At 45.6% G+C, this 18,325-nt stretch overlaps 1 protein-coding gene across 1 annotated transcript in view; it reads left to right on the forward strand.

Annotated features, from left to right (window-relative positions):
* The first annotated feature begins 2,429 nt into the window (after positions 1-2,429).
* Positions 2,430-18,325, forward strand: part of LOC146796415 (melanin-concentrating hormone receptor 1-like) — a 289,077-nt gene continuing 273,181 nt past the window's right edge. The window contains exon 1 of the mRNA XM_085630205.1: positions 2,430-2,563. Coding sequence (XP_085486331.1) covers positions 2,455-2,563 — 109 coding nt within the window. The 5' untranslated portion in view covers positions 2,430-2,454. The remainder of the gene's footprint in view (positions 2,564-18,325) is intronic.

Consider the following 18,325-nt stretch of genomic DNA (forward strand, 5'->3'; position numbering starts at 1 on the left):
CTCTTCTTCACTGGGAGAGCTATGGGCACACCCCAGAGGTGAGTCCAGTATAATTAGCCACTCCTACTAGAAAAACGTTTTTTCCACGAGTTTTACCTGACTGAAGAAGATGCTAGACTGTCTACGCAAAGGGGCAGCTGGCTAAGGTGCAACTTGCATTTACTTCCCAGAGGTGGTAGCCCATTTGAAGGTGGGTGTTCTTTGGCCATCACTCTTTGACATTTTCCTGGAGGATTTCACACCTCTTCCCACAAATGGACCCTTTTGTTCCCCATTCTTGGGAGTGCTTCAGACCACCCAGCAGGACAGCAGCAGGCAGCCTCAGGTTCCAACTGTTGCAGGGGAGCAGAAAAGGTTACCAGAGCTTTGGGTAACAAAACAGTGACTTTCTAGAGTCACCTTTAAATTAAAAGCTACTTTAAATCCAACTTCAGCAATAAGTTGGGTTTAATGTCATGATTAATTTGATAACTTTACAGTACTATTCATGGTGGATCCAAATGGAAGTTAGCACTTAGCGTGTGGGCTAGGGTAACTCAATGTTAGCCAATGGCGCTACACTTTGCCAAGTGAAAATGACAATTTTGAGTTTTCACTGTCAGGGCATGTCAAACAAACATGTCCTTCTTCTCAGTATATTATTTAGCACCCTACCTTATGGGCTACTAAGGCCTTCCCTACGGGTGAGTTCTTAATACTAAAAAGGAAGATTTTGACTTGGCACCAGGGTTTGTTTTGCCATTTCGTATGGCAGTTGAAAACGTGCCTGACAATGCTGCAGTGGAAGACCTAGAGCCATGGGCAATGAACTGAGCATATGCCTACCTACAACCACTGTGCCAGCGGTCATAGTAGGCTTAACAAGCTGCAACTCATGGGATTTGTGGGTGAGATGCTGTTGTGTAGTTCCAACAAATGTATATAGGATCTGCGCATTTAGACAACATGAACTAAGGGATTGGTATGCAGACTGATTCACTGCACCCCCAGAGGATATGTTAGTCTGTAGACCAGTTAGCTTATAGTGCCACTACCAAGCCCACAACCTTACCAAGGAGCGAATAGTTTCTGACAACTATCGGACATAACAACCCTGACCCCTCAGAGATCACTGAAACAGTACAGTACTTTTCGCTCAGTCACTTGGGCTCACTTATTATCAGAGAGATATACAGAATTTATGATCGGGACATTTCCAATAAGCATTTATTCAACCAGCGTCATTCTAGTATAAAATATGTGTGCTGCAACAACTATTAGACAGAAGCAGATATAGATGAGTACAAGCACCAATTGAGTAAATTAAAGGTAGAATTCCACCATAGTGCTAAAACAGTAAATATATGCAGGCATATGAATACATGATAGTAATAATGCGTATTCCTACAATGCAAGCCCTAACTAGATGTACCTAAGTGCACCTTACATGTATGTAGGTGTATAGCCAAGTATCCCCCTAGGAAACAGCCCACCCCATTACCTAATGTGAGAGAATGAACGATCCCGTCTTGGTCTCAAGTTGCTCATCCCACTAGGGAAGTCAGACCACTGCGTGCTGGAGTGTCTGCTTGCAGGGACCTCAGTGTCTTGTGTCAGCATGGAAGTCTTTCTCCTCTGGTTTGCCCAACAAAGATGTGGTACTTATATACCCAAAAGATACCCTCAGGAGTTCTACCTAGATGTGTCATGGTACTGTGGCATGACGGCCAAGGATGACTATTGTGGTGACCATCATACAGAGTTAATATGCAGAAGGTGGTTATCCTGTAGTGATACTGAGAATCCTCATGCATGATAAATTAGACTAATTTTCACCAAAAAAACACGACATTTATGCAGCACCTAACCAGGTAAAAGGTCCGCGCCAGACACGTTATGTAGAACAATGGTAGTACAAATGTAGGTAAAAGGTCGTGCAAATACCTAGGCCTATATTGGGGTACATTGGGGTTCATAACAGTGCAAACAGTGAATCATGGAGTTAGAGTTGCTTGAATTTCATAGCAGTGTTGAATTGTGGTTTGGGGAACCCCTGGGTGCCTGTATTTGGGTATAAAAGCATCCTGGCTGAAACTGCAGCTTGATCGGCATGGTAAGACAGTTGTGGTGGTAGCAAGGTGTGCTGGCAATGAGTCGACAGACATAACCAACACATATTTTTGGGTCTGCTTGTGAATGTGTGTCATACATGTGTTTTAGTGTATTGAATTGTTAAAGCAGCATTTTGAACTATAAAATGATGGGACTATATACTTGGTATTTCTCAAAACTCATTGCAGAACGACATTACTCGTGCAAGAAACAAAGGAAACCATTTTAACATATTCAGTAGTTAGAACTGCTTTTCAGGATACAAGGAAATGTATCAATTAATGTTAAAAATGCCTTTCCTTTTGCAGAGCCTTGTGAGATGGTGTCCATCCTGTTTATCGGCCACCAAATACGTTGAAATAAATGAAAGACAATCCGTTGGGCACACTAACGATGGACGAGTTGGTGACTGGATTTTCAAGCAACCCAATGGATTTTCAATACCACAATATGACCGTTTTACCCTCAGCAGGTAAAGACGACCTTTAGCAGTGAAAAATAAACCTTACCACTACAACAAGGCTTCTAAATGTCGGAATTTGCATGTCGGCTAACGCACACCTTTCTTTATTTTATATGTTTAGATTTCTTAGAGAACCATGGTGTAGTATTCAAGTATAAGCATGAAGATGTGGGCATACATGCGTTGTGAGGTCAGATAAGAATGTGTTGTGTTAAATGTAGTGACAGTTGAACGGGTCTACGGGCGCTGAGACAATAAACAAACTTAATTAAGCATACTTCAGTGGGCGATCTGTCTACTTAAAGAGAATTGCTAGACATGGGTTTTACCTATAAAATATATTTGAAATGAATGTCCAGTCACCTGTCGGATTGTCACTAGGCACGTAGAGAAACCTATGGGAGACCCTCTGCAAAGTTCGTGGAGAGGCCCTTCTCACACCAAGACTAGCTTTCTGGGAAGGGGGTAGGTGGTCGGTGGGGCCCTTTGGACCAAGAGCCCCAGGGGTCCCCTGCACCGCGGGTATTCGGGGAGCTGCATCATGCCCTTGATCAGGACTTTAACAGGGATTAAAAAACCAGGGGGTCTCTCAGAGGGGCATGGCCGATGTGATTAAGGCGTGGCTTAAAAATAGGCAAGGTAAAAATCTGCCCTGAACCTTGAGTGCTTACCTACTGGTGTTTTGCTGCTTCTGTCATTGCATCCAGATATATACTACAACCAGTGCTTAATTTGTAAAATATGAAGTCCAGGTGCTCAAATGTTTGTCGGAGGCCACACCTACTTTTCACAGGCCCCACCCACTTCCTCCACTGGCTCCACCCACTTACTCTATTGGCTCCACCAACATCCTCAACTGGCACTGCTAAAAGTCAGATGTAATACCCGATCTGAATATTATGTTTCTTTGGCCTTCATTGATTGATTTTGCTCGCCACAAAGTGTTATTCATACTTTTTGAAATGTCAATCATACACGTTCATGCTACTATAAAGAACCATCAGACAGTCTAAAGCTGATCTAAAACTTATGGGCCCGGCCCTTTTCAGAATCATGGACCGGCCTTTATTGTTGAGTTCCCAGATATTAAAACAAACATTGCCTGCATTAAGCTCAAATCCATGAAGCCTTCCATACCATGCAAAACCCTTATACAGTGTGTCTTTACAAGTTGAAAACAGCCCAAATTTACAAACATGGCCAATTTTTTTAATTAGCTTTCTGATTGTCTAATGGGGGGGGCTATTTTATTTTGGTAACCGGACCTATATTCTTTCCCAGTCCGACGCTGTATAGGTAAAGTTAGGAGAAAATTATTTCCCTACTGTTATTTCAGTTAAATTAACAAATATTCTTACTTCATAATTTTCTACAGAACTGTGTTCAAAGCAGGTAACCGCGCTCCCTCTAGGGCTAATTTTCATGCATTACAATGCAAATATTCCTAGTATGAGTAGTACCATATATAATATGATTCGCAACCACATAATACTTTCACTTAACAGTGCTCAAGCTAATGTCTCACAGTGAGAGAGTCTCAGCCAAACAGAAGAAATGTTATGTGGGACTACTCGTCACGACGGGCCTGAGACTGACTTAGTATGGAAGATGCAGAGGCAAAAAAGCTGCTTGGAAAATGCATCGTAAAATATGTTTGTGACAATTTTGGCTTTGTACGGTGATGCAGGGAAACATGATGAAACAATACTGTAGTTTCACACATGATTGGTGACACTTTGCAGGTCTTGACTGTACAGGATCAACAGGAAGGCAGGTTAGGAGGATTTTATAGGATTGGAATTCATACAGCAATATTGATGATACCTTAAGAAGCTTTATCAATATAGATGATAAAACATTTCCATACAAGTCATGAAACAACAATCATATTTGTAAGTGCCATCAGGCACCAAGAAAGCAAGATCATCAATTACCCTCCTGAGCATAGTATGTTATTTTGCTCAGCCGGCAGCTGTATGTTGAGCACAGGCAGTGACTACACAGCAGCCTCACTGGGAGTTCTCATGCAAATGTGCCATGTCTTGATGAGGAGTGTTCCTATTTTCCATTTGTCCACTCTGAAAGTGGCAGCATACCCACTGAATACACCATAGATAGGACTGATACAACTCAGCAGGGGAGCAGCAAGTTGGAGTGTAGGCAAAATCAGGAAAAACACCCAGCTCCTTCAAGCATCGATCACCTGATACTGATGTGGTGGGACTCTGTCTAGTCAGTTACGCAGTCAGTACAATGCCCTTAATAGCACAGTTGGAGACTAGGCCGCGCAGCCGAGTTAAATTAAAGTTAAAGGCCCTGCACAGCACCTGCCCTTGTTCCAGCCTTCTCCTCCTGGCCCGGTCCTGTCAGTGGCATTGTAGAGGTCAGGTGCCCCGTGCCTGGCGCCGGAGGCATAAGTGCTCAGGGCAGGCCTTGGACTCGTCACTCGGTGGTTCACTTTACAGTTCACTTCATGCATATGAAGTGAACTGTGAAGTGCACCGGCCCAAATTAATACTGGTTCCCTGAATCTCACTCATTGTGGTAATAGAAGCTGTTTTCTAAAGAAAATAATTATCGCCACTGTGACCATCTGTACGTTGCTGCTATAAAATGTCGATGCAGAACTTTTCACTTTTCCTCCTAATCTACAATGCCCTTAATGGCACAGTTGGCGACTAGGCCCCGCAGCCGCGCTGCTAAAATCAGGGTTAAAGTAATGTTAAAGGCCCTGCACGGCCCCTCCCCTTCTTCCAGCCTTCTCCTCCTGGCCCGGTCCTGCCAGTGGCATTGTAGAGGTCAGGTGCCCCGTGCCTGGCGCCGGAGGCATGACTGCTCAGGACAGGCCGTGGACTCGGTGGTTCAGGTTCACATGTCACTGACTTCATGCGTATGAAGTGAACTGTGAAGTGCGTGAACCACCGAGAAGGCTGCAAGAAGGAGGGCAGGGGGGCGGTGCACTGCAGGGCCGCCTGGGCTTTTACTTCCTTAACCCCAGATTTAATTTGGAGCCGAGCGGGAGCCAGAGCTACCACTCCAATGCCGGGAGCCGTCACGTCATGTCGTCCACAACCCACAAAAAAAAAAAGCAGCGTTGGTAATGTTATGTTATGTTATGTTATGTTATTTTTATTTGTACCGCGCACAGCTGCCCCAGCAAAGGGGCGTCCTGGCGCTTTGAGAAGGTGAACACAACACAGCACTAAAAGCGGACAAAAGGAGACGAGACACAACAGATAAGCTAAACAAATAAAAAGGTCTTGATAGCCCGTCTAAACTGAAGGAGCTCATCGATGGCCCGGATTTGTGGAGGAAGAGAATTCCACCAACTCGCTGCCAGGACTCGAAAGGAGCGGCCACCAATTCTGCTCAACTTAAAACGCGGGACCACTGCTAAGTTCTGGCCTAGCGATCTAAGAGTGCGAGAGGGGACATAGGGGATCAGCAATTTCTCCAAGATTTGTGGGGGAGTACCCTTTAGGATTTTAAAGGCAAAGCAGAGAACCTTAAATCTAATCCTCTGCTGCACAGGGAGCCAGTGGAGAGAGCGCAGAGTATTGGACACCGAGCATCGCCTAGGCAGACCTGTCACCAGTCGGGCCGCAGCGTTTTGAACCCGCTGGAGCCGCAGATATTCTGACTGGTTTATCCCCGCCAGTAGGGAGCTGGCATAGTCCAGCCTGGACAGCACTGATGCTTGGACCACCAGCTGTCTTGTGGGTGCATCAAAGAATTTGAGGATGGGTCGAAGTCCTCTGATGATGCCATAGCAAGAAGCCGCCACCTTCTTGGTATGACAGATGAAACTCAGAGAAGGATCAAGCCACACCCCCAAGTTTTTTATCTCTGCCGCTGGGAGGGGAGTCACACCCAACTCCGGAGGCCACCATTTGTCATCCCACAAAGCCACCTGTTTACCAACCACCATAATCTCCGTCTTCTTGGTGTTTAACTGGAGACAGTTGGAATTCATCCAGTTAGCCACTTCCCGCAGACCATCACAGAACCTGGTAGCCTCCAGGTCTGAGTCCCCACTCAGTGTGACCGCCAGCTGCGTGTCATCTGCGTAAGATACCATGGTTAGGCCCCACCGCTTGACGACCGCAGCCAACGGTCTCACATACAGATTGAAAAGGGTGGGACTCAGTGAAGACCCCTGTGGGACTCCCTGGTCTAGCGGGTAGGATGACGACTTACCGGGCGGGATCGCCACCTGGAATGACCTATCCGTAAGGAAGGAACGAAACCAGTGCAAGGCGGAGCCAGAAACGCCCACCTCCTCAAGACGCCGAATCAGAATCCCGTGCGAGACCGTGTCGAAAGCGGCACTAAGATCTAATAACAGTAGAGCCGCCGTCCGACCGGAATCCAGCACGGAACGCAGATGCTCGACCATCGAGAGAAGGGCCGTCTCCGTGCTGTGACCCGCACGGAACCCGTTCTGGGTAGGGTCGAGAATGTTAAGCCTACCAAGATGGTCTGTAAGAGTGGCATTCACATGGGCCTCCGCTATTTTCGTGGCCCAAGGGAGAAGGGAGATAGGGCAGTAGCTTTCAGGTTTAAGGGTCGCCTTCTTCAGAACTGGCGTGACTACTGCCTGCTTCCATCTAACGGGAACCACTCCAGAAGAGAGAGACAGGTTGATCAAGGACAGCACCGGGGTACGGCAAACCGGTGCCAGGGTCTTGAGTTGGGCCGGTTTCAGCGGATCTGCCGGAGATCCAGACTTGATTTTGGCGCTAAGAAAGTCAAACACCTCCAAAGATAAGGGGGGTAAGATGGAAAGACATTCCCCCTCACCTAAGGTGCGACCAACCTGCTCTAGCATCAGGGAACCCGTTAGGAAAGTGCGATAGATGGCTTGCACTTTTTCAAGGAAGAAAGAGGCCAAACCCTCACAATGTGAGTCCGAGCATATTTCCACTGCAGTTGCTCTCTTCGCCATCAAGTCCTTTAATACTTTAAAAATAAGTTTCGATGGATTGGCAGAGTTCTGAAACTGTTGAGCATAAAAGGAAGCGCGAGTTTGACACACTGCCCTGTGATAAATCTTGACCTTGGCCAGATAACATATTTTCAGATCTGGGTCGTACGACTTCCTCCATAATCTTTCGGCCTGTCTACCGTCCCTCTTAAGAGATGCCAAGGAAGTGTCATACCAAGGGCTCGGCTCCTTCCGGTGACACTTGGACCAACACATAGGAATCAGAGAATCGAGGGCACCAGATATCCACTCACAGAAGGAGTCGTATCCACAATCAACCTCGGTGAGCGGACCTAAAGGAACCTTCTCGAGCTGATGGTAAAAATCCTCCAGTCTTAATTTGTTCCAGTGTCGTTTAAGAACAAGTCTATCCTGAGATAGAAAAGGAGAGTCAGACAAAGAGCATGCCGTTTTCACCAGCATGTGGTCTGTCCAGACCAACTGGGAGGAACCAAGAACTCTGAGTCCTTCTAGATTTGTGAAGAACGGGTCAAGAATATGACCACCTTTATGTGTGGGGAAAGTAATCATCTGCGAGAGCTGTAAAGCCTCAAGATCCGCCAGAAAGCTCCTAATAGAGGGTAAAGAAGGGCAGTCCAAATGGAGATTAAGATCTCCCACAACATTAAAATTTGCGCATCCTAGTGCCTTTATGCTAATATACTCAGGAAGAGCAGCCCTAAAAACAGAGTCACAGCCCGGAGGCCGGTAAATTAATAGCACAGAGAAGGTAAACTGGTGACTAAACGCTATTTTAAATAGGGCACCCTCACACCCCAGAAGTTCAGCGGCTTTCCACTCGCAGGGATAACACCGTTTGGTGGCCATCGCAATACCTCCACCTCTAGTCGTCCGATTTAAAGTGAAAATAGCATACTCTGGGGGAAAGGCTAGGTTAATTATCGAGGAGTCAGAGTCCTGAAGCCACGTTTCCGTCAGAAAAAGCACATCCGGCGAACCATCAATAAGAAGGTCGTAAACCTCCTGATGGTGCTTTACCACAGATCTGACGTTTAAGCTCCAGATACTCAAGCTCCGTTGTCCTATCCTCTTTATAACAGGCCCCAAGGAGCGTATAAGAGAGGGGGGTTCCAATGACCAAGCACCACACCTACAATGATATGGGCAACACAGCGGGACTACAGGCGAAAACTCGCAGCGTGTACATCGGTCCCGAAGGGCCAGTAGATCGGCCCTACTATAAGTTCTCAAACGTATAGTCATGATGGCCAGGTCCAGAGTTCTGCCGCGAGCCGCGCTTCCTTAGCGCGGACGGGCGCAGACGGGCGCAGACGGGTGCAGACGGGCGCAGACGGGCGCAGACGGGCGCAGACGGGCACAGACGGGCAGGACTCTGGCACGACTCCGGCACAGCGAAGGCACGCCCCCTGCGCGTAACCGCTGCGCGTTGGAGGGAGCTTTAAATAGGCGTCCCTCCACTCAGCCGGAGCGCTAGACCGCTCGTCAGCAACACCCACCCAGAGTGACCACCACTCCAAGATGGCGCCCAAAGTGACCACCACTCCAAGATGGCGCCCAAAGTGACCACCACTCCAAGATGGCGCCCAAAGCCAATCCCACCCCAGAGACCGGACCCGCCAAACAGCGGTGAAGGAACCGATTAGAGTGCAGGTGAGGAGGTTACAATAAATCCTATTAAAATCAGGGCAAAATACAACTAAGAAAAACACAAATAGTTATAAGGGTAGCTTTAAAAATGATAGCGCGGTATTGAGGCGGATAGCGCGATGCAAAGCGCGAGTACCTTCTCAGGGCAGTCCACAGGGCAGGTCGCCTTAAATAGGCGTCCCTCCACTCAGCCGGAGCGCTAGACCGCTCGTCAGCAACACCCACCCAGAGTGACCACCACTACAAGATGGCGCCCAAAGTGACCACCACTCCAAGATGGCGCCCAAAGTGACCACCACTCCAAGATGGCGCCCAAAGCCAATCCCACCCCAGAGACCGGACCCGCCAAACAGCGGTGAAGGAACCGATTAGAGTGCAGGTGAGGGGGTTACAATAAATCCTATTAAAATCAGGGCAAAATACAACTAAGAAAAACACAAATAGTTATAAGGGTAGCTTTAAAAATGATAGCGCGGTATTGAGGCGCATAGCGCGATGCAAAGCGCGAGTACCTTCTCAGGGCAGTCCACAGGGCAGGTCGCCTTAAATAGGCGTCCCTCCACTCAGCCGGAGCGCTAGACCGCTCGTCAGCAACACCCACCCAGAGTGGCATATAATAGTATGGCTGTTACTTACGGTTACTGCTATGGTGGTGGTGGGAGGATGGACACCGGCCCGCCTTTAAATTCGAAAGGCGGCCTAGACGAGTCTGCTGTTACTGCCTGCACTACGACGTCGTCGGGGACAGGCTACCACCTCAAATGCTGATGACTCGTGGCCGGGTGCGTACGTGTGGGTGTTCCGGGGCGGGGCATTTTGAAAACATTCTACGCACAGTGCCACCGCGGAGCTCTACCAAAGCAGAATCAAATCCAGCCTCCTGCCAAATCTGAGTCCCGCCCACCGGCAACGGCTGCCCCCTAATTAAAGAAAACACATTCAAAATGCGCATCGTGACCATCACGACTAAATCCATAGAATCTGATCAGCATATTGGATTGATTTATGCAGGCAGTAAATAAATTACGAGTCAGATGGTCTGGATCGGTATGTGATGCGCCGAGTCAGTGAGGTAATTTATGTCGTGCACAGTTGCAGATATCTTGTGTTTTGTAGACCCGGCCCTGATAAATATGTGCCGGTGCTAAGCACCGGAAAGCACCGGCACAAATTAAGCACTGACTACAACAACTAACATTACACCTACAACAAGCCAGGGCGATTGACTTTGCCAATGGTTGTTAGTTGTGTAAGTTAAATAAGCAACAACTATGGCTTTGTTGTATAGAATACTGAAAATGCTTCAGTTCTGAAATGATGAGGCTGTGAAAGAACTATAAGGAGTCTCTTTGAAGTCACATCAAAGGCAGTGAAGAGTGGCACTGCTGCAGAGTTAAGATTTTTTGAATGAGGGCAAAAATAGAGAGCCCGATAGAGACCAGTCCGAGCAGCTGCTTTTTAGAACTGCCAGTGCTCAGCACTGGCAGGACCCGGGCCCCTTAAAGCCCTGTCCTTGATTGTAATAATCCATTTGCAATGCCCTCTAATGGATCTGCTTGTCAGGGAGGGCGAGGCATGGAGAATGAACCTGTCAGTGAATAGCTCATCAAATAATAGCATGGAAAATAAACTGACAAACTGGCAAACCTTCACCACAGGTTAACACCTGCACCATTGTATAGAGTGCTGCTGGAATGTGTTTTACTGGGAAGGTATCCAGACCCTCCATTTAGATGAAGTTGTATGAGTGATGCAGTAGATCAGATGTTACTACAACACGGCACAGCAAAACCAGGCACCATTACCACCAACACAATGCAAACATGCAAATATATAGTTATCATATGTTTTTCCTTATTATTTCTGTTAAACTATAAGACCCTGATTATGGGAGCGGTGCCATGGCATTGGGCTCCACCTCTGGTAAATACCAATAGACTGGGATGAGGTATTTACCATGTGAAGAAATACCTATTGTTTTAGTTTTGGCCTTCAAATGATCTTTTTCACACCAAAAGCCGCACTCATTGGTTTTTTCGCTGGGTCTTTTCCCTCAACAAATATTGGCAGGTTTTACCTGATGAACTCTGTCAGGAGGAAATTGAGGGAGTTCAAGGATTATAACACTACTCCGAATTCTGACCCCTGCACAAACCTCTCTTTACGCCGTCAGCACGATTTAACCCCTTAGTCATAATAAGAGCTTCAATCTGGAGGCATTAATATTATTACTGTGACGGAGTAGTGCCCCTTGATTTTCAGAGGAGATCTAAATGAGGGCATTAGAGGGATTCATTCAGTAGAAATATTTAAACATGTCATGTTGTTGGTCAATCCAAATTCTCCAGTTTTTGATAGCTTTCTTTGGACTATCTTTTTTATTTATTTACGAGCAGCGATAAAACATTTCTAACATGTTGCAGGTAGCATGGATGATGGTGCATTGTTAAAGAATATTTGGTGGCTTGCATAGTAAATAATATTTTAGGCTATGCTGAGATGTGCCAATAAATGGATATCCCTAACTAAGGAGAATATGAAAAAATGAAAGGTAAAGACAAATATGACATAATGTATTACGTTTTGAAGTTTCACGTAGGGAGTTAGGCTCTTGTTGCTGATAAATATGTGATATGATGTGCTTGATTTCCAGGAGGGCAAATGCAACTTTTCACTCCCCCGAAGTGGATTAATTAGGTGCCTGTTAGACTTGTCAGCCTTTTGGTGGGTTTCCCCAAAATGTTTTGCCTACGTGCCTCCCAATTATTGATAGATTCTTTTTGCTTCTGGTGGCCATAGTACTCTGTGCACTTTCCCAATGCTAACCAGTGCTAATGTGCTTATGATCACACCCCTAAACATGGTCTGATTGGCCTAAACCTAACTGGCACATTTTGATTACTTGTAAGTCCCTTGTAAAGTCGAATGCCATATACCCAGGGCATGTCAATTAAATGCTACCAGTGGGTCTGCAGCACTTTTTGTGTCACCCACCTAAGTAGCATTCTAAAACGTATCCCAGGATCCAGTCCATCAAGGAGGGGGTCTGTCGAAGAGCCAGGTTTTGCGGTTTCTTGCGAAGATGGGGAGCGATGTTGTCTGTCTGAGGTGGAGCGGAAGGTCGTTCCAGGCTCTGGCCGTGCGGAAGGAGAAGGAGCGGCCTCCCGATCTGGTCTTTCTGGCGCGGGGGACCACGGCGTAGGAGAGCTGGGCTGATCGTAGGGTCCTTTGGGGTGCGTGGAATTTGAGTCGGCTATTCAGGTATGCTGGTCCGGTGTCGTGGAGGGCCTTGTGAGCGTGGGTTAGCATCTTGAAGGTGACCCTAGCTTCGATGGGGAGCCAGTGGAGTGTGCACAGGTGCTGGGAGATGTGGCAGTGTCTTGGCAGGTTGAGGACCAGTCTTGCGGCGGCGTTTTGGATGTTCTGTAGCTTGCGGGTGAGGTTTTTGTTTATTACGGCATAGAGTGCGTTGCCGTAGTCGAGCCTGCTGGTGACCAGGGAGTGAGTGACGGTCTTTCTGTGTTCGAGAGGGATCCATTTGAAGGTCTTCCATAGGAGGCGGGGGGTTTGGAAGCAGGAGGACGAGACGGAGTTGAACTATACAGTAGTTAGAATATGCTTGAATGGAATATGCTTGAATGTTGTGGATGCATGTCATATGCAATATATTGATATCACTTTTTATCTGTAAATTATAGTTATCTGGGTATTTCTCCTTTTTAACCTATATTTGAATCTATTTATTGTAATTATCCCTGTACCTTTTTAAAGCAAATTACTGTATATGTAGAGCACATCATTTATGATCTGTATTATATGCCTGTCATTATTGCACAAAGGTCTATTTAATGAAACTAATAACAATTATTTAAACTAAACCCTCTATAATGGTAAAGTCTGAATTTCCATTACAATTCTGAAAATTCCAGTTTTAGAAAGTTGCCATTCTCCTACCCTTTGTGCCTGCAGCCTGTCTTGGGTCACATGACGGGATGTAGCTGACTGTAGACATTGTTAATTCCTTCCGGTCGCAAAATAGTGGGATTAGCTGAGCCTCAATGGGCCATCAACTGGCAGGATGGGGAGGCCAAGTTGAGCACAGTCCCACTTGCAACTGAGTAGGCTGTGTCCTTTCTCCTCACAGTAGGCCAAACAACCCTGTATTGTCACGGCAGCCAGCTTGGAGCCATGGCAGGAGATTCAGGAAATTTCAAGAACTTCAAAGAACCTTTCTAGAAGCTTCTCCCACCTTCCAGGACAAGGGCACCAGGATTTAAAAATAGGATTTTCTGACTCATTCTTCAGTTCACTACTGGACCTGTGGAAGGACTCTTAGAGTACTGCCTGCTGCTGTGACCTGCTGTGCTCTCTGCCAGACTGTTGTTGTACCTGGAAGGACTGCTTTGCTGCCTGGAGCCTGCCTTGAACCCTCAGAGCCGAGCCCCGCTGCTTAGCCCTGCCTCTACATCTTATGCCAGGACTATCAGAAGTGACTCCAAAACTAGTTTGCTGGGCTCCAGTTCAGAATCACAGGGACATAATATACTCCCACCATTGTAAATGCACATGGACCAAGCCTGAGTGAGTCCTGAACCCCCAAGTGGTCTCCGTCCACTCCTGGACCCATGATCTTGGTGCCACATGTGCCCAGATGGCCAATTTCCAAAACTGAGGACTTAAATAAAATTTGGCCAAAAAGTACTCTGTTAACCAGGAGAAGACCGGGACCAACCTGCTCGCCTATCCGTCTGAGGTACATCTGTGGTCGGATTGACTTTTTCTCCTGCTACGCTCTTCTTCTCAGCTGCACATCTGCTTCAGAGGCACTTTGCTAGAAGGGGATCTGGCCTCTTGGAATTGTCTTCGGCTACAGCCTTCTGCTTAATCCCACTGGATATTTTCGACTTCCATTTCGACGACTTAGTCAGAAGGTAAACATATTCACCGCGGCTTCACGCCATGGCCATCTGACACTGACGCACCCTCCTCGGACACTCTTACAGCCTTGTCCTACTGAACTTCTACCCTCTAAGACATTTTTATTTCAACATATTTTTTAGTCCGAAGGTAAGTGCTGACCGGACCCAAAACACTTCTTGTATCCTAACCGCACCCCATCGCGGTCAGCCTTAACTTTCGAATTTAGGGTTTTTCTTGTGTTGTTTTTTTACATTACTGTTTTGTGCTGCATAACTACTTTACACATTGCCCCTAAGTTGAACCTGACTGCCTTTTGTTTCAACCTACCTAGAATTAAGCGCAGGTTAATTTGGGAACTTTATGTGGTTTACCCTGTAAGTGATTGTGGTTGCTGCTTGACCAGGGCTCATAAGCCAGTCAACCAACAACCCAATTTCTCACAGTTCCTTTAAATTGGGTAGTAATAGTACCTATTAAATGAGGGCTTAGAAGAAGGTAAAGCTTTGGTATTAATCATTATGAAAAAACAACCTAATAATATCATAAAACAAATCTGCATTTGATATTATTTTATTATACACAGAAAACTTCAATCTTACACTTGTACTCGCAGATCAATAAGGAATCTGCAAAGCACAACTGTGAATGGTATTTGGCATGTAATAAGTATAAGGACATAACATTGGTGGTTACTTAGTGACCAATAAAGAAAAAACAGCTTTCAACAGAAAATATGCACCCTCTGAACAAAAATGGCAAAGCAGCTTTTAATGGACTAAATATATCATTTACACAAAATAAGGATGTTTATTTTAAATTACAGTAATTGTGTGGCATTCTCCAAATCCATCAACAAAACACTTGTCCGATAATAGGCGTAGCGAGAGTGCCCTGGGGGCTAATACAAACAAAGAAAATTGACTGCCACATCCCCTAGTTTGCTAGTACAAAATAACTGTAGGTGGAATGTAATGGGCCAAAAGCACCACCATTCTTATGTTCCACTGCACATGCTGCGCTATTAATAGCTATGCCCTGGTGCCGGATAACACAACCTTAATTAGATTTATTCTAGTGATTAAACTGCGTTCTCTATTACAAAATGCCATTCATAGTTCAGGTACTCAGATTAGTTTGTGGATTGCATGCAGGATATGTATATGTTTTGCCCCTGGGTAAGAAAATATTATTCAAGGCAGCTTTGTATTCTGAATATTGTATAACTGCCATGTGTGTCGGTCTGTGCAAGTCTGAAAAATAATGCCATGAGCAATAGTTGCAGTTTATTTTCAGTTAGTCCAACAGAAGGCATCAAAACGAGGAGTGCTTCCATAGTGTGATGGGAACAAAAATAGTGTTTAAACTCTCTTGCATTTTATTGAACAATTCATAGGCATCTATAGTTATAGAGCACAGTTAAGCAAGAATGAGCTATTCGAACAAAGGAGATTACTCAATGCCAGTGCTTGTTACAGTAATGATTGGGAATTTAAATAAGTTATGATAACCCAAAGTACATATAGTGAATTTAAGTATTGTTACATGGGATACATGTATTCTGAGTGCTGTATGCAGACTTGAACTTAAGGCTTGATGTTAGGGGCACAGGACCAAAGGATGAATGGAAATACGCATTGAATTGTCTTGCTTCATGTTATATTAAATTACATTCTGTTATATCCCATTTTGGCTTGTGCCAAGCACACATTAGACATCGGTATAGTTTTATTGGGTTGTTGGTTGTCACACACAGATAAGGTTTGCATGATACAAAAATAAAAATGTACCAGTGTTTAGGTGACCATTGGGAGTAATCGGGCGGGCCTATATTTATTCATGAATTTTGTCCAGGTTGAGATTGTAGAACTGGGTTGTGGAGGTGTGTTGTGGCGTTATTGAAGGAAAGAAAAGTGAGTTGACTCCTAAGAGGTAAGGCGGAGGGTTTAGAGTGAGACGTAGGAAAGTTCAATTTATACAATGAGGTAGAAGGCATTAAATTGAGTAGGTTGGCTGGTTGCAGATAGGTATTAGTTTATGCTTGGAGTTAGCTTTAGAAAGGTAAGATTTTGAATTTTAGAAACACTGGTGTTGTTGAGTTTGTACAGGTTGAAGGGAACGAATTAGGGAGGTATAGTCTGAGCGGAAGTCAAGGTTCAAGTACACATATCATATCATAAATGCTGATTATTGTTTCCCGGTGTGGGTGACAAGTTGATGTTGGTTGGACTTTGGGTGGATGTTGAGTGGGTGTAAGTTGGCAGGCAAGGATGTTGTCATTCAAAGCGTGGATGTGTAGTTCTTGAGAAGAGTAGGGTTGATGTAGGGTGGTTGGAAAATGTTGCTGCTTGAAGTATGAATATGTGTACGTTGGATGGCCACAGGGTGGTTGCTGTGTAGCAGAAACCTGTGCTGTAGGTTATAGGTAGATTGTCATTCTGTCGAAAATAATATGTTGGTTCAAAGTTGGTTGGATTTTGGCTAGCTGCTGGGAGGTAAAAGTGAGCAATGTCACTTTAGTTGAGGGTGTAGGAGCATGTCCTATGTTTTTCCAGGCGTACAGGTTAGAATATACTTTCACAGTCGAGCCACCTGTTGATGGCAGTTTTTGGGAGAGCTCGAAAGAGAACTCCATTGCAAACTCATAGAGACGTCAAAGTTTCTCGGAGGAATGGAATCAAACTAAGGTCGAAGGGTGGCAACAATACAGCCTAGTTTAGAGAGTGGATATTTTAACAAACATGCATCATTTAGCTGACTCGTTAATATACATGCTGCTATCGTTGTTTGTTAGTTCTTACGAGAAATGAAACACTGTAGTACTTAGGGATGTTATTGTCTGTAACGATTAACACTTTTGAAACAAGTGTCTATCACTAAAGATCTATAAATATAAGACTTGAATTATCACTTACATTACTCAAAAAAACTATTCATATGTTAACAAGCCCATTATCAAACTCTCGGCCTCCGGCCCATTGTTCGTGGCCACTTGAGAGAAAACTCAGAGATGTACTGGGATTCAGGGGGGGGGGGGGGGGTGCTATTTCCAGACAGGCCCTTGAACAAGAAATCCCATTCGGGGTAGGCTAGAGAGTGACAGGCCACATTTCCCTGTAGGTCATTCCTCTTTTGGTCACAATTCCACTCCCCTGGCATAAATTCATGTTAATCCTGTTAATTCATATTAATTCTGTGCCGCTGGGCCAGCCGCCTTGGAAATGTCTTTATTTATTTATACCGAGGTGAATTTTGAATAACAATGTTGGAGGCCAGCAGTAGAGCCTCGTTACTTCGCTGTGCGGAATCAGTTTTGAAGCGAGTGGCATCAGAGTTGGTTCTGAGGCAAATCTCATAGCAACAGATTCTGAGTCTCTGATGCTCCCGTCCAATCTCCGAGATTTAAACACTTCGAATTAGAAGCCAACAAATTATAATTAAAAATGTGCATCATTAAATGCTAGATTTAAATATAGTTGTTCTACAGATGTGAAAGCTCTTTGCGTGCTTGTGCCTGGTGAGTGGCATCAAGGAAATGAATGCACACGCATGCCAGCGAGAAAAGAGGGAGGGAGAGCGTGCAAAGCCAGAGAGAGAGAGAGAGAGAGAGCTAGGCAAATTATGAAAGAGGTACACAAAGAGAAGAGATGGATATTCCATCGATTGTATTACAAATGCCGTAGGATATAATGCACTTTTAATACTGTGGACGGTATACCAGTTATTTTTGTGGATAGAGTATCCAAATCGCCAGCGGCAGTTTCTACTCGAGGACGTAGGGGCGCCGCCCCCTTTACCTTGATCCCAAGGGCCGGACCTATTTGTTTACACATAACTGTTTTTTTTATATAAAAAATGTGCATGCTGGCTGAGGGGCTGATGTACCATGCCACTCACTCACAGTGCTTGCTTCCCTGACAGAAGCAAGCATTCCTTAAAATGTTGCCCCTGGGCGTGCCCAAAGTCTGGAGTATTTGCCGCGCTGACGCTCTCACATCCCTGAGGCCTGTGAGGTCATCAGCTCGGCAAAGACATAGCCTTGTAAACCAGTCTCCACCCCCTAATGCCGTGGGGATAAAATCAGCTCCAGGTGTTTTTTTCACTGAAGCCCTGTTTCTCTCGGGCTCCCCGTCAATCAGGGCGTGGAGAGCATGGTCACCCCACTCTTTCCCAGCTCATCACAGGGTGGGGTGGGGTGGAGTGAGCCCCACCCGTGGGCCCCACCCCCACCCTGTGTTAGG

Source organism: Triturus cristatus, chromosome 10 (genome assembly GCF_964204655.1).
Source record: "Triturus cristatus chromosome 10, aTriCri1.1, whole genome shotgun sequence".
NCBI lineage: Eukaryota > Metazoa > Chordata > Amphibia > Caudata > Salamandridae > Triturus > Triturus cristatus.